The sequence below is a fragment of the Oryctolagus cuniculus genome, chromosome 4, assembly GCF_051225735.1.
Source record: "Oryctolagus cuniculus isolate XC-2025 breed Fujian yellow rabbit chromosome 4, ASM5122573v1, whole genome shotgun sequence".
Taxonomy (NCBI): domain Eukaryota; kingdom Metazoa; phylum Chordata; class Mammalia; order Lagomorpha; family Leporidae; genus Oryctolagus; species Oryctolagus cuniculus.
In genome coordinates, this window is record NC_142870.1 from 152,698,835 (window position 1) to 152,713,204 (window position 14,370).

A 14,370-nucleotide genomic window follows, 5' to 3' on the forward strand; every position below is an offset into this window, starting at 1 on the left:
TGTAATGGAAACTCTACCACTAAAATACCTAGGCACTCGCTTTTAAAGACTTAATTATAGCAATCCATGGTAAAGCAGAGAAGCGAAATCAGGCTTCTTGATTTTTGGAGATATTCTTATCCATGAAATCACATGCCATCTTCGCATCCGCGTTCCTTATTTGGATATGCGACACAAATCGAAGTCCATTGCCACAGATGCAGTAGGTATCAGCCTTGCTGTCCAGGTGTCTACTGCCTGAGCACTTTGGGGGTTTCCCTTACTTATAGATAAATCTCCTATGGATCATCCCACTTCCTTGCTTGTTACTCAGGGACGGCCCCACGCACTAAGTCTTTAATAGCTTCCAAACAACTCAGAAAGCAGTAGTAAGGCCAATTATGGCTGACGGACCCAGTCTCGTAAAAGCTTTAGTCTGTAAATAGCAAAACGGAGACTTTATCAATGGTTTCACAGCTACAGTTTTTTTTAAAAGATTTATTTTATTTATTTGAAAGGCAGAGTTCCAGAGAAAGTTCCAGAGAGTTCCAGAGAGAGACAGGTCTTCCATCATTGCTGGTTCACTCCTTGGATAGCCGAAATGGCTGCAGCTCGGCCAGGCTGAAGCCAGGAGCTGCTTTGGGGGTCTCCCATATGGCTAAAGGGGGCCCAAGCACTTGGGCCATCCTCCACTGCTTTCCTAGGCAATTAGCAGGGAGCTGGATTAGAAGTGGAGCAGCTGGGACTCGAATAGGCACCCACATGGGATGCTGGCATTGCAGACTGGCTTAACCCACTATGCCACAATACTGGCGACAGCTACAATGGTTTTTGATCACAGGTAAAAGAGCTGACCATGATGAACAAACCTCTAGGGAAGGATGGTTGCAAGGGGTTCATGAGGAGGTGAAGAAATCTTTGGTGAGATTATCAAGTCTGCTGTCAGCTTATACTTCCTCAACTGGTGACTGCAGGGGCCACGCACCTTAACCAATACTGGGTCATTTTTAATTTACAAAATGAAAGCTGAAAATGGTACTCAATTGCTGCTTTTAGTCATTTTTGACTAATTATGAGTCTGAACTACCTTTTAAATATTTATTTGCTGCTTGTCATTCCTTTCATTGAGTACCTGCTACAGTCTACTATTTTAGGTGCCATAAGACAGCTAACACTGCTTTGCCACAAGACCCAATAAAAATATCTTCACAATAAATGTAAAAAAAAAAGAAGCTAAAATACCATTTCAGGTAGTGTGAACTACTATAAAAAAGACAAAAAACAAAGACAATAACAAAGCAAAGTGACAGAAAGGGGTCTGTTGTTTCAGACACAGTAGTCACAGCATGGAGACAGACAGTCATTAGACAGGCTGGGTGGAGAGAGTGCCATGTGGATTCTTTGGGAAGAATATTTCAGGCACAGGGAAGGGTATGCACGAAGCTCCTGAAGGGGCCCCACTCCTGTGCTGGGAGAACAGTGAACTGGCCAGGACAGTCAGAGCTGGAAGACAACTGGGAAAGTGCCGGTCACAGGTGAAGCCGGAGTGATGATGGGGCCAGAGCACGCAGGGCCTGCCGGGTGGGCTATCGTCAAGGCTATGGATCTTGCCCAAGTGTTTTGGGAAGCTTTTGAAAGGTGATGTAATGGCTTATGTCAATCAGGCTGTCATGTGGAAAATGGTCTCTAGGGAGGAGAGGAGCCTGGTTAGGACACCGGTAGTGAGAGGAGCAACGATAAAAGATTAACTTGGTTTTAGCAGCACAGAGAGAGAAAAGTAATTTGCTTCAGGATATTCTGAAGAGGATTTTGCTGATGGACTTATGTAATGTGGGAGAAAAAGAAGGTCAAAGACAATTCTAATGCAACTAGGAAGTACTACCTACTGTGATGGAAAAATACGGAGGGAAAAACAGGACTTTGGATATGGTCATAAAAGCAAGAGTCTCTTTTGGAAAGTATTTAGTTCAAAATGTATGGGGCATTCAAGAGGAAATACGGAGCAACGAGGGGAATCTGATTCTGGAGTTTAAGGGAAGAGATTAAAAAAGAATGGAAGACGGAAACCAAGGACCCTGCAGCCACAAATGGTATGAAAACTCAAGAAGCAGGCTGATTCTCTAGGGAATGCACGGTTAGAGAAGAAGAAATACCTGGGGGATATTCCAACACTTAGAGGAGGAGGAGGAGGATCCAACAGCCCATGACATGAGATGGAGTGGCCCGAGGCAGGTCTCCTGTTCTTAGGGAACTGCACACATTCTCTACAATGACCTTGGACTTTGTCAGTAACATCCACTACATGTTTTCCTAACTTTCTAACTGCCCTTTGAGCCAGATTATTTGTGACTTATCTACTTAAAAATATCTGTTGCATAGTAAAATCCATCAGTCGTTCCCTTTGTGATTTCTTCGGTTACTTTTAGTGAGTAACCGCTGGTCAGGAGAGCGCTTGTATTTTTTTCTGTTTGCGTTTTTGAGTGTACTTTGGAATTTATTTTGGTGTGTGGTAAGGCTGTAAGCTGATAGCTTTTCTTTTATTTTTTATTTATTTTTATTTTTATTTTTATTTTATTTTTTTTGACAGGCAGAGTGGACAGTGAGAGAGACAGAGAGAAAGGTCTTCTTTTGCCGTTGGTTCACCCTCCAATGGCTGCTGCTGCTGGTGTGCTGCGCTGATCCGAAGGCAGGAGCCAGGTGCTTCTCCTGGTCTCCCATGGGGTGCAGGGCCCAAACACTTGGGCCATCCTCCACTGCACTCCCGGGCCACAGCAGAGAGCTGGCCTGGAAAAGGGGCAACCGGGACAGAATCCGCGCCCTGACCGGGACTAGAACCCGGTGCGCTGGCTCCACAAGGTGGAGGATTAGCCTAGTGAGCTGCAGCAGCGGCCAAAATGGCAGCTGATAGCTTTTCAAAGATTTGCTAATTTTCCCAACACCACCTATCCTTTTGCTCACTGGGTTGCAATGTCTTCTACCACACACATTACATTTCACTTGGTTCAATTTCAATTTTAAGCTTTGAAATTGCAAGAGATGATGAAAAGCCTTCCTTCCAATCATTAAATGAAATCTTATGTAAGAATCCCAATGTGCTTACACGGAAATACGTGAAACAGTGCCAACATTTTGCTGGAGAAAAATGCAGGGAGAGAAGGCCGAACAGGAGAACATGAAGGGAAAAGTGTCTTCCTTTTCCTTTGGGAAGGACAAGATGTGGAAAGCGCTGAAGATGATACCTTCAACGCGCACTTGCTGAGTCCCTTCCTTACTTCAGGCACTGCTATGGAGCAGTGGGTAAAACACAGTGCCTGCCTTCAGGGGGCTCAGATCCCACTGGGATGCTGGGAAGACAGATGGTAAGCACACACATGACTTTATGATGACCGTTACTGATGACCGCGGTGATGAAAATCAGTCTGGGTATTGGGATAGCGAGCAGAGGAGAAGACAGGCAGGGAGGCCCAGAACAGCCTCTCTGGGAAACATGTGCAGAGCCCCGAATCTGACGCTGCAAGGAAAGAAAGGGGTGGGATGCATGGTCCTGAGGAACGGGCCCACAGGAGGGAAGGAGAAGTGTAAAGACCCCAGGCGAGAAGGAGACACAGACAGGGCTTCTGTGGCTGTAGCACTGGGGTTAAAAGCCGGGAGGAGGAGAGGATGTCAGACAAGGGAGGGCCACAGGAAGAACACTGCATCATCAAGAGCACGGGAAGCCGCTGGAGGGGCACCCGGGGAGGTGTGCTACGATCTGTCGCCAACTGAGGTTCCTCTGGGTGCTGTGTGAAAACCAGTCTGGCTGAAGCGTAGACAGAAGGGACTCTAGCCCGACAGAACCGAAAACCAAAACTAAACATGACTGGACACGACGGGGAAGAAATGTAAGAGACTAGACAGTAAGATTCCTGAGGACAGGGATTTGTGTCTGATGGATCGGGCATCTCCCAGGTCCTAAAATCAACCGAGCTGGGCCTTCATGAAGAGGTTGTTGAATTAAACGAACACGAGACTAAAGGGAATAACTTTTTATTTGTGAAACAAGACTCAGATGAAATGAACAAACCGCAGAGCTTCCGAATTCTCAAGGGCTCCGGAGCTGGTCTCTTAACTACAGTATATCAAAACACGGGACAGACTTCAGTCAAGGGTGAAATGCCATGACACTGGAACAGGGCTCAAATTTTAAGTTTAAAGGTAGCCACTTTGTTGTAAACTCCTTCTCACCCCTTGGACCGTGAGTTCCTATGTAGCAGGAACTTTGTTATTTTGAACTCTCCAGTAGCTGCAGAACATACTGAGGATATGTACTCCATAAACGTATTTTCAGGCTGTTGGATTTCTACTGAAGAAAAGCTAGCACGTAAGGCAATATGCTTACAGAAGAAAATTCGGACAACTTGGCAGCATTTATCATTACTAACATTTTAAGTCTTCCAGAGTAAACTTTGAAATTACATTCTAATTTGAAATGGCTCTGGTTTGACAAGTTAACTCTTGAGACATCTGAGTATAGTATTATGAAAGAACAAAACTGTTCATCAACCCTTTATGCCAATGTTAATTTCTTTAAAAAGCAGGATTTTAATGTTGTTTTATTCCTACAGTGACCCTTAAAATTTCTATGTACGCAATCACAAATGCACATACAAGCATTTATAAGCTTATTGTGTAGCTCCAAAGACAGTTGGGAAACCCAATTTTAATTTTGTTACTGAAATAATTTAAAAATATATTATAGAACTGCCTCTTTTCAATCAACAGCAAGAATCTAGAAAAAGATTATACAAGTAGGCACAATTTATTCAAGTTTATTAGTGTTACAAAAATGAAGTTGTGTAACTTCAAGTTGTAACAAGTATACTTTATTTAATTCTCCATCTGACTACTTGCATCAAAATATACCATTTTCTTATGCCTTAAAAGAAAGGCAGATCTTCACTCAATAATGATTCCTTATGCACATTAGCCATTAACATGCTAGAATCTGGAAAATACTTTCCAGCAACCATGTAAGATTTTCCAAAAATTTTTCTGAGACCATGTTTTAGAATTACCATCAGAGAGGGGGGACTTACCGGCTTTTATTCATAAGGTCTGCTCCTCGTGCTTTGTAATAATCCAAATTTGGATGGAACTGGTAAGTCACTGGTCTTGGGTTTCTCTAAAGAAAAAAAAAACAATAAATTAAAATGTATAAGGCTACCAAAATTAAAAAGTAACATATAAATGGACAGATGTGATACTTTTTACATTCCTTCAGAATAGAATATGTATAATAATGAAGTTTATTAATCAATGTGCTGGGGTTTTGCTTCTACCTTTTAAGTTCTTTTATAACTGATATTAGTTCTGATTAAACATTCAAACTGTTTAATATATTTTACTTTTCCCTGTCTCAGTTCACACAGATTATTCTTCTCATTAGATTTATTTGATGGCTTTAATCAATTTCAAATATAACTTGCAAAATATCAGATACATTTATGACACAACTAAAAAACTGTATGAGATGTAACACAAGAGCAAACTATTCAAAATAAATATAAAGGGCTGGGAGACCTAAGGTGTCAAGAAAGCCACATTTTGGTGGAAGAGCAAAAATCCCCTTAGTTTCGGATGGTCAGAATGCTACATATATCCACTAGATGGCACACCAAGTCTTTCTTCTCCCAAAATGAATGGCATCAAAATTCAGCAATTGCTTTAAAGTTAGCAATTTCTATCATCTAGTCTTATTTATGAGTTTAATAAGTACCCTAAACATGCCAGGTAGTAGAAATATTAGTAGGATAATCATTGTGACACAAAACCAAGTGGATCAATCCACATTTTCATAAAAGCATTAATAACACTGCCCTTTCTGGCATTTAATATTTATAAACATTAGAGATATCCTTGAATCATTATCTTGGGTGTGTTTATTTCAAAGTTGCACTATTACCTAAGTGCATCAGGCTTCTCATGGGCAAATAAAAATTAACAAACACACTTCTATTTTATAAAAACTTAATGTTTACATATGTATGATTTCAATGAATACCATGATTTCAATGTATACTATAATCTCTAACATGTTAAAAATACATATATTTCCCATTTAAAAAGTTTTTTAAAATTTACAAATAAATGTGTTCTAATGTTTGCTTGAGCATATAATTCAAGTAATAATTAGGTCTTGGAACCAGAGTATACATTGTCCTTAGATACATTCTAGATGCAGAAAAACTACATTTTATCTAAATCGGCAATGACCAGTGCGCTTAGATACCAATCCCTGGAACCACAATCCTGAAGCACTGGTAGACTTGCGTGTGGGCAGGAGGGAGAGGGGGCACATAATTGCTAAGGTTAAATAGTTTGAAATTCATCAAGCTAACAAGCAGCATCTTGATAGCCATGATGGACCTTTTCTTTTTCTGCTGAAAAGAGAGTATTTATACAGTTCAACCCTCTCGTATCTCTTCCACGCCAGCCCTAATCATCTGACAAAAACGACAATCCCTTGATTTAGCTCCAGCTACTACTCCACTGGTTTGGTATTCAACACAGTTCTATAATAATCAAATCTGAATTGCCTTGATGAAGATAACTGATGCTTCCATGACTACCATACTATTAAGTCTAGCAGTGCAACTTTTTCTCTCTCTAGGAATTACACAGGTTTCCGCATGGTAGTTGATGACAACCTGGACCCAAGTATAATGGGAAAATAAAATAGAGGTTAGAGACGCTGGCAGATTGACAAAGCGTTCATGATTTATTTTAAAAATGAACTTACATAGGACTATCATTCATGACTAATTTTGCTCTTTATTCTCAGTACCTGGAAATATGTTTTGTTTTTGTTAATATAAAAGGCTTTTCTTCTCAGACTTCCAATAAACTAATAAAGGATTATGTTACTTTTGCTAGAAAATAATGAAAGGGATCACATGGAGCCATTCCTTGAAATATCTTTATAAAGAAATAACAAGCAATTGAAGGCCTGGAGTGCCGATCTACTAGGCACTTAAAGCCATTATTTGGAAGAATGATCTACCTTGAACGTATGAACAAGGTTCAAGCATCACTTTCACTGAGGCCTATTTAAATTCCTAGGAGAATTGCTGCTAACCAAGGAGAGGCAGTTTAAGATACCATCGTCCTGGAAACAGTAACAACAAAATCACATCCAAAGGTGATGTTGAAAAACAGCATTTGAAACATTAACAAAATTGAGGTGACAGTTAAAAAGCTATTTCATAGGTTTTTCTGCTGTGATGTTGCTATTTCTAAAACAAATATGTGGACATACAAGTAATCTAGACTGGCAATGTTCAATGGAAATATGATGTGGGTCACAAACACAAACTTCATCTGTAATTTAAATTTTATTTAGTAATATTTTATTCAGTTAAAATATATTCAAAATATTATTATTTAAACATGTACTCAATATAAAACTTTACTGAGATACTTTACATTGCTTCTTTTGTACCACGTCTTTGGAATCCAGTGTGTATTTCATACTTATAACGCATCTCAATTTGAAATAGCCACACTTCAAATGCTGCAGTCACCTATGACTTGTGGTTACTGTCCTAGGCAGGACAGAACTAAATGCCTGGCATACTTGTAAACCACTGCATGGTTGTAAGGAGCCACACGATGGACACAAAAGTCAAAAGGGTATGGATACTTTCATACATTAAGACTCAGGACTGGAGCAAGCATTTGGCACAACAGTTAAGATGCTACCTAGTACGCCAGGAATCTGTATCAGGGCCTGGCTTCAAGTCCTGTCTGTGTTTTAGATTCCAGCTTCCTGCTAATGCACACCCTGGGAGGCGGCAGCCTAAGTACTTGAGTCTTTGTCCTCACACGGGAGGCCTGGGTTAAGTTCTGAGCTTCTGGCTTTGGGCTGGCACTCAGGAAGTAAACCTGTAAATGGAAGCTCTCTTTCTCTCTTGTGTTTCTCTGTGTTTCAAATACAATGGAAATAAATTTAATAGATCATTTTATGAACTCAGTACTAATGGTTCTTTAATTTACCTATAATTCTCTTTTAATTAATTTAGTTTTATCAGTTTTATTTCTTCCGAATGAGGTTTTAAGAAGTCAAGAAATTTTGGAATACCTGCTCTACAAACAAAAGAAACAAAACTAATAGGTTCAAATCCCTGTCCATAGAAGTGTCCATTTACAAGCAAATGGACAGACAAGCAGGACTATGTATCAACTAGAACATTTTCCTTAAGGGGATGAATGAGCAGAATTTTAATTTTATGTAACTTAAAAAATATTTATTGTTCTTATTTTAAAGGATCTTTTCCCAAATAAAACAATATTTTTAAAGATTTATTTATTTATTTATTTTGAAAGTCAGAGAGAGAGAGAGCTTTTTCATCTTTTCATCCGCTGGCTCATTCCCCAGATGGCTGCAACCCCAGGGCAGGACCAGACCGAAGCCAGGAGCCAGAGCTTCCTCTGGGTCTCCCATGTAGGTGGCTGGGGCTCAAACACTTGGGCCATCTTCTTTCTGCTGCTTTTCTCAGGTCATTATCAAGGAGCTGAATCAGAAGTGGAGCAGCTGGGACACAAACCGGCACCCTTATGGGATGCTGGCATTGTAGGCAGTGGCTTTACCTGCTACCCCACAGTACCAGCTGCTTGAATAAAACTTTCAATACAAATAATAGCTCTGCTGTCTAACCTTTAAGATATGGAACATCCTCTAAAATATGAGCATACTTCAAAAAGTTAATGGAAAATGGAATTAAATGATGTTTATTTTGGTGCAATTTTTTAAAATTCTTGCCAAGATTTTTCACTGTGCATTCCCACAAGCTTGCTGAAGACGTTCTTATAGAAGCTATAGAATTCTGCACATGTAAACCAAGAGCTAACGCCTGTAATTCCTCATGGTGCAGAACAATGTGTCAACTGTATGTCCTCTTCCGTACTGGAACAATGCATAATTGTCTTAAATACATTTTCACACAGTCAGGATTTCAGCTATTGTGCTTCCAAACCAAAATAAATTTTTAAGAAATGCTTTTATGTCAATTACTTTTCCTTTGGAAGAAAGATAGCAAAATGATAATTGTATCTTATACTGGTCTATATACAGAATATCAATGACATCCCATGACCTGGAAAATCTATGACTCTACATATAAACACGCTGAAATCACAAACTTCAGCCCATCCTGTGTTTACTATGCCTTTTCTACATCAACCGGAGGGAACTTGAAATCAATTTTATCCTCTGCAAGATTTCAGCTACTTAATGTAGCAAGTGACATTCAACTTTGCTCATTTAGAAGTTGTTATCTTTTTTTTAAAGATTTATTTGTTTCAAAGGCAGAGTATTAAAGAGAGAGAGAGAGAGAGAGAGAGAGAGAGAGAGAGAGAGAGAGAGATTTTTTCCACCCACTGGTTCACTTCCTAAATGGCTGCAACAGCCAGGACTGGGCCAGGGCACAGCCAAGAGCCAGGAACTTCCCTGTAGTCTCCTACATGGGAGGTAGGGGCCAATGTACTTGGGCATCTTTCATGGTCTTTCCAGGAACATTAGCAGGGAGCTGGTTTGGAACTGAAGCAGATGGTACTCAAATTGGCACTCTGATATTGGATGCCAGTGTCACAAAAAGTGACAATTTGCTGTGTCATAAAAGTGGCCCCATGTTGGAGTTCTTTTAAAGTTTTCTCTTCATAATTTTATTTTACGGTCAGAAAATAAGAACAATGTTGAAACTCTATCCACTGCACAGACAGGCTGGATTTGGGGGGGCACTGTATAAAGTCTTGTGGACAAAGTGGTTTATAGGAACAGAACTGATGTTGGTAGAAACTACAGTCCTAGAAGGAAATTTATGAAAAAAACAAAACAAAACAAATCCAACATAATAAAACAAAACCCATGCTGTGCTTTGACTTTCCAAAATGCTTTGGTTAATTTAGCATGATCATAAAATCAATTTACAAATAGTGCTTAAATGATAGCAATCAATGTAAGGGATAAAACTGAAATCAATTTAACCTGTTACAGTTACTGGTCTTCACTTCTGAGGTGTATATCCTATGACAATAACCTGCCCCTAATGTCATTTCAGGCAGAACACACATGCTGTCGCAGAGTGAGTATGAACAGTGAATGGATGCCTTTGGCCATCCTCTTCAACTGAAATCCACAGAAGGGCATGTAACTCCCTTCCCCCTGTACCCCCGACCACACTGGAAACAGTTCAATATTTTAAGTTCGGACTCACTTTGTTATAGTACTATAAAATATTTAAATGCTAATTCACACTAAGTATAGCTTACTACAAGATGCTGCAAGAAGTACAATTAGCTACAAGAAGTTGCAGCAATTTTCCTTATTTTAAGTCTGATAAAATCAAACCCAACCAACAGCGGTTGTTAGAGATGGTACTTTCTGGATTGATCCTCTAACTCCTGTCTCTCACTTGAAGATGGTCTCTCCTTTTGAATCATCTCTGAGACACTCATCTAACAGCACAGTCGCTTTCAAAAGGCTGACAATTTTATGTTTTAAAGATTTATTTATTTGAAAGATAAGAGTTATAGAGGGGGAGAGAAAGAGAGAGAGCGCGCTCTATCATCCACTGCTTCACTCAAATAGCTGTAACAGCTGGGATTGGGCCAGGCAGAAGTTAGGAGCCTGGAACTCCATCCAAGTCTCCATGTGGGTGGCAGAGCCTAAAGTACTTGGGCCATCACAGACTTTCCCAGGTGCATTAGCAGGGAGGTGGATCAGAAGTGGAGCAGCCAAAACTAGAATCAGTGCTCTAATGGGATGCTAGCACTGGCATTGCAGGTGACAGTTTAACCTGCTGTGCCACAACACTGACCCCAGACAGGCTATTTTAAACATACCCAGAACTTGGGACTGGTATTTTGGTGCAGTGGATTTAGCTACCACCTATGATGCTGGCATCCCATATGGGTGCTGGTTCAAGTCCTGGCTACTCCACTTCTGATCCAACTCCTTGCTAATGGCCTGACAAAGCAGCAGAAAATGGCCCAAGCAATTGGGTCCCTGCACACATCTGGGAGACCCTGAAGAAACTCCTGGCTCCTGGTTTCGACCTGGTCCAGCCCCAGCAGCGGCAGCCATATGGGGAGTGAATCAGTGGATGGAAGATTGATATTTCTCTCTCTTCTCCCTCCCCTGTAACTCTGCCTTTAAAATAAAATGTCTTTAAAAAATACACACAGAACTGAAAAGTGCAATCTCAGAGATCACTGTGCTAATTTATTGAGTATCTGTATGAATGAGTGCAGAATTCTAGTTACATGCTGAAAACAAAAGCACAAACATCACGTGGCTTGTCAGCTTGAGAGGGACAGGGTGCCTGCTGGGTGAGGAGAGGGATCAGAAGTCAATCAGGCTTGTACTCGGATTTCTGCCCCATTCATTACCAGCTGAGCAACTGTGAGGAGTTAGCTGCACTTCTGGCTCCTGTTTCATCACCTGCAAGACTGAGGGGATTAAATGACACAACGAAAATTGAGTGCCTGGCACAACACAGTGCCAGGCACTTGATAAAAACTCAAAGAAATGGAAGCAATGACTACCTCCTGATACCACTGAGAACTGACAGCAGACCTTGAAATCGAGAGCATCTGTGACAGTTTGACAACCTAAACCCCATGATGACAAATAGGTAGGAAAAGCAATGTTTTATACTCTGAAAAGCATACATAAATTTAGGATAGATTCTGCAGAACATTACATCTTTTAAAGTAAAAATGTGTATTTAGGGGAATGCATCATGTACAGTGGGTCTCATTCATGGGGAGAGGCTGTCTTATTTCTCACTACAGAAGCATATATGAATACATCTATATATATTTTAAATGGCGTAAAAGCATACTAAACTATTCACACAGTATTTGTTTCCTGGCTTACAAGATTACAATAATCAAAGTGATTTCCTCCAGCAGGTCCGAATTGTTATCATTTTACAGTTTATTGGTCACAGCTTTTACATTAAACTGGCAAAGTTCATGTAGTGCTTGTTTTATGGAATACAATTATTTACATGGCTAGCATAATGTATGTCTGGTGTGAAGAAAACAAAGCACGTGACAAGATGAAGAATTACTTAGTTTTCTTTCATCTAGTGTCTTGCTACCAACCTGCAATTCTTCCAGCACGCCAGATTAGAAAAGAGGACAAACAAGGCTTAGAAGGAGAAACCGCACTGTAAAAATGTGTCGAATGTTCCTCTTTGATGAAAAATGAGATTCTTATTTTAGTGAATATGTGATCGCCTTAATGCTGGGAGAAAAGCAACCATCATTAGAGAAACGAATTGCTCGGCTGTTTATAAGCAAAAAGCTCTGGGGGAACTTCCCAGGACCCCAAGGCGAAGCATTCCAGGGCTACGCGAACATATGTTGCAGGTGTTTTCGGGCAGACAGGTGGGCAAGCCTCAGCCGTGGTGGAAAAGTCGCTTTGATTCGCCATCACGGAAACGAGCTCACCTAAACGCATCCAAGTGCAGAGATGCCATAGCATGGGAGAACTGGAGCTGCAGAGCAAAGCTCGCCCCACAATAATTATCTTGTTAGTGCCAAGCAAATAGAATTTTTTTCTTTTTGTAGTTTCACAGAAAACAAACACTGCCAATTACTAAAAAAAAAAGAGAGAGAGAGAGGGAGAAACTTAAGGTGTTTTAAACCTGGAACAAAGAACAGCCTGAAATACTGATAATTACCCCAAAAAGATAAGGATGAAGTATTGTTGCCTTTATTTAAACAAATATTCCTAAGGAGACAGTTTGTTGTAATATCCCCTCTTTGGTTCACTAGGCAACATTAGATTTATCATAATTCTCCTAAAGCCTAAGATATTTCTATATTAAAATGCTAATTTTGTCTTCTCTTTTGCCTGTAATTAAAGCTGGGGAAATCTGCGGTCTGATAGTCACTGGTGGCTGGAGGGTTCACAAAGGTCTCACCATTTCTCTCTCTCACTGCCACACACTGACCTCTCCACTGAACACAGACACAGTCACCACAGGATCTACAAGGCGGACATTATAATCCTACATGCCCCAAAAATTCTTTTTAAAATACACATGCGAAAGCACACACATATATCAGTCATGACTGGTATCACCCGGATGCTGCTGTCAAACCAAGACTTTGTATCTGACTTTCTTCTTTGTCATCAATTCAAGAGCTGATTTTCTTTTTATATTATTTGTGATTGAGGACAATAATCATTTTCTTATGTGTATTTATGTATAATAGTATATTGAGCCACATCTTCTCTGCCTAAACTAGTTCTCTTTCTCTATTTTTGAAATAAGCCATAACAGGAGTTAATTTAATTAATTTCAAATACTCAGTATAAAATAAAACTGCAAAAATGTAACATTGGGAAAAATAAAACCTAGTTTGTCTTATTAATATTACAAAATCCAAGCTGTGTAGATGTAATACTTTTACCAAGTTAATATAGATTTTCAGCAAACAAGAACATAAATACTTGTAAAGTTGTAAATTGTTAAATAATTAATTTAGTTAATTATATAATTAATATGGTTAAAATAACCTCTGGTTTATATGCTAATAATTCCTATGTATTTTCATAGCAAACATGCTAGGTATTAAGAATCTTAAAGCAACTGACAGAAAAATTTAGATAGTTTTCCTTCATGTAACTGTAGATTAAAAATTCAAAAAATTTAGAAGAGGAAAAGTAAAAAAAATTAAGGAAGCAAAAACATCGTTAACTGGGTAAAGACACAGACAAAACCTGTGAACCCATGCCACTTCCATTCCACCCACTGAGCAGGCCCAGGCTCTGAAGTGGCGCCCCCCCCCCCCCCCTGGCTGGCCAGGATCTGGTGGCACAGAAGCATTTTAAACCACCTGTGCGTCATGCTCCACTCTAGCTTCATACAATAAATAGACACCAAAAGAGAAATAAAACATTTTTCTTTCTCTAATGTATTTCTATTTTTGAATTGGGTATTCAGGGAAGATGTCAGAGGAACACATACATACCCCTCCTCCACTTTGCTATTTTTATATATGGGAAATAGGAGTTTAGGTTAACCAAGTTTCTTTTTAAAAATTTTATTTATTTATTTATTTATTTATTTATTTATTTATATATACTTATTTATTTTATTCATTTGAGAGGCAGAGATACAGATACAGATGGCTTCCACCCGCTACTTTATTCCCCACATGTCAGAGGAGTCAGGAACTCAATCCTGGTCTCCCATGTGGGTAGCAGAGACCCAGATCTTGGCTCATCACCCGCTGCCCTCCAAGGTGCGCATTAGTAGGTATGTGGAGTCACGAGCGGAGCTGGGACCTGAACCTAGAGCCTCTGAAATGATATCCACGTGTCCCAACCGCTGCACCAAA

At 39.8% G+C, this 14,370-nt stretch overlaps 1 protein-coding gene across 18 annotated transcripts in view; it reads right to left on the reverse strand.

Annotated features, from left to right (window-relative positions):
• The window catches only part of TBC1D5 (TBC1 domain family member 5), a 605,221-nt gene that overhangs the window by 84,964 nt on the left and 505,887 nt on the right, over positions 1–14,370 (reverse strand). For all 18 annotated transcript variants that reach the window (XM_089332288.1, XM_070072843.2, XM_017346738.4 and 15 more), the window contains one exon: positions 5,055–5,140. In XM_089332288.1, the coding sequence (XP_089188414.1) occupies positions 5,055–5,140 (86 nt within the window). The remainder of the gene's footprint in view (positions 1–5,054; positions 5,141–14,370) is intronic.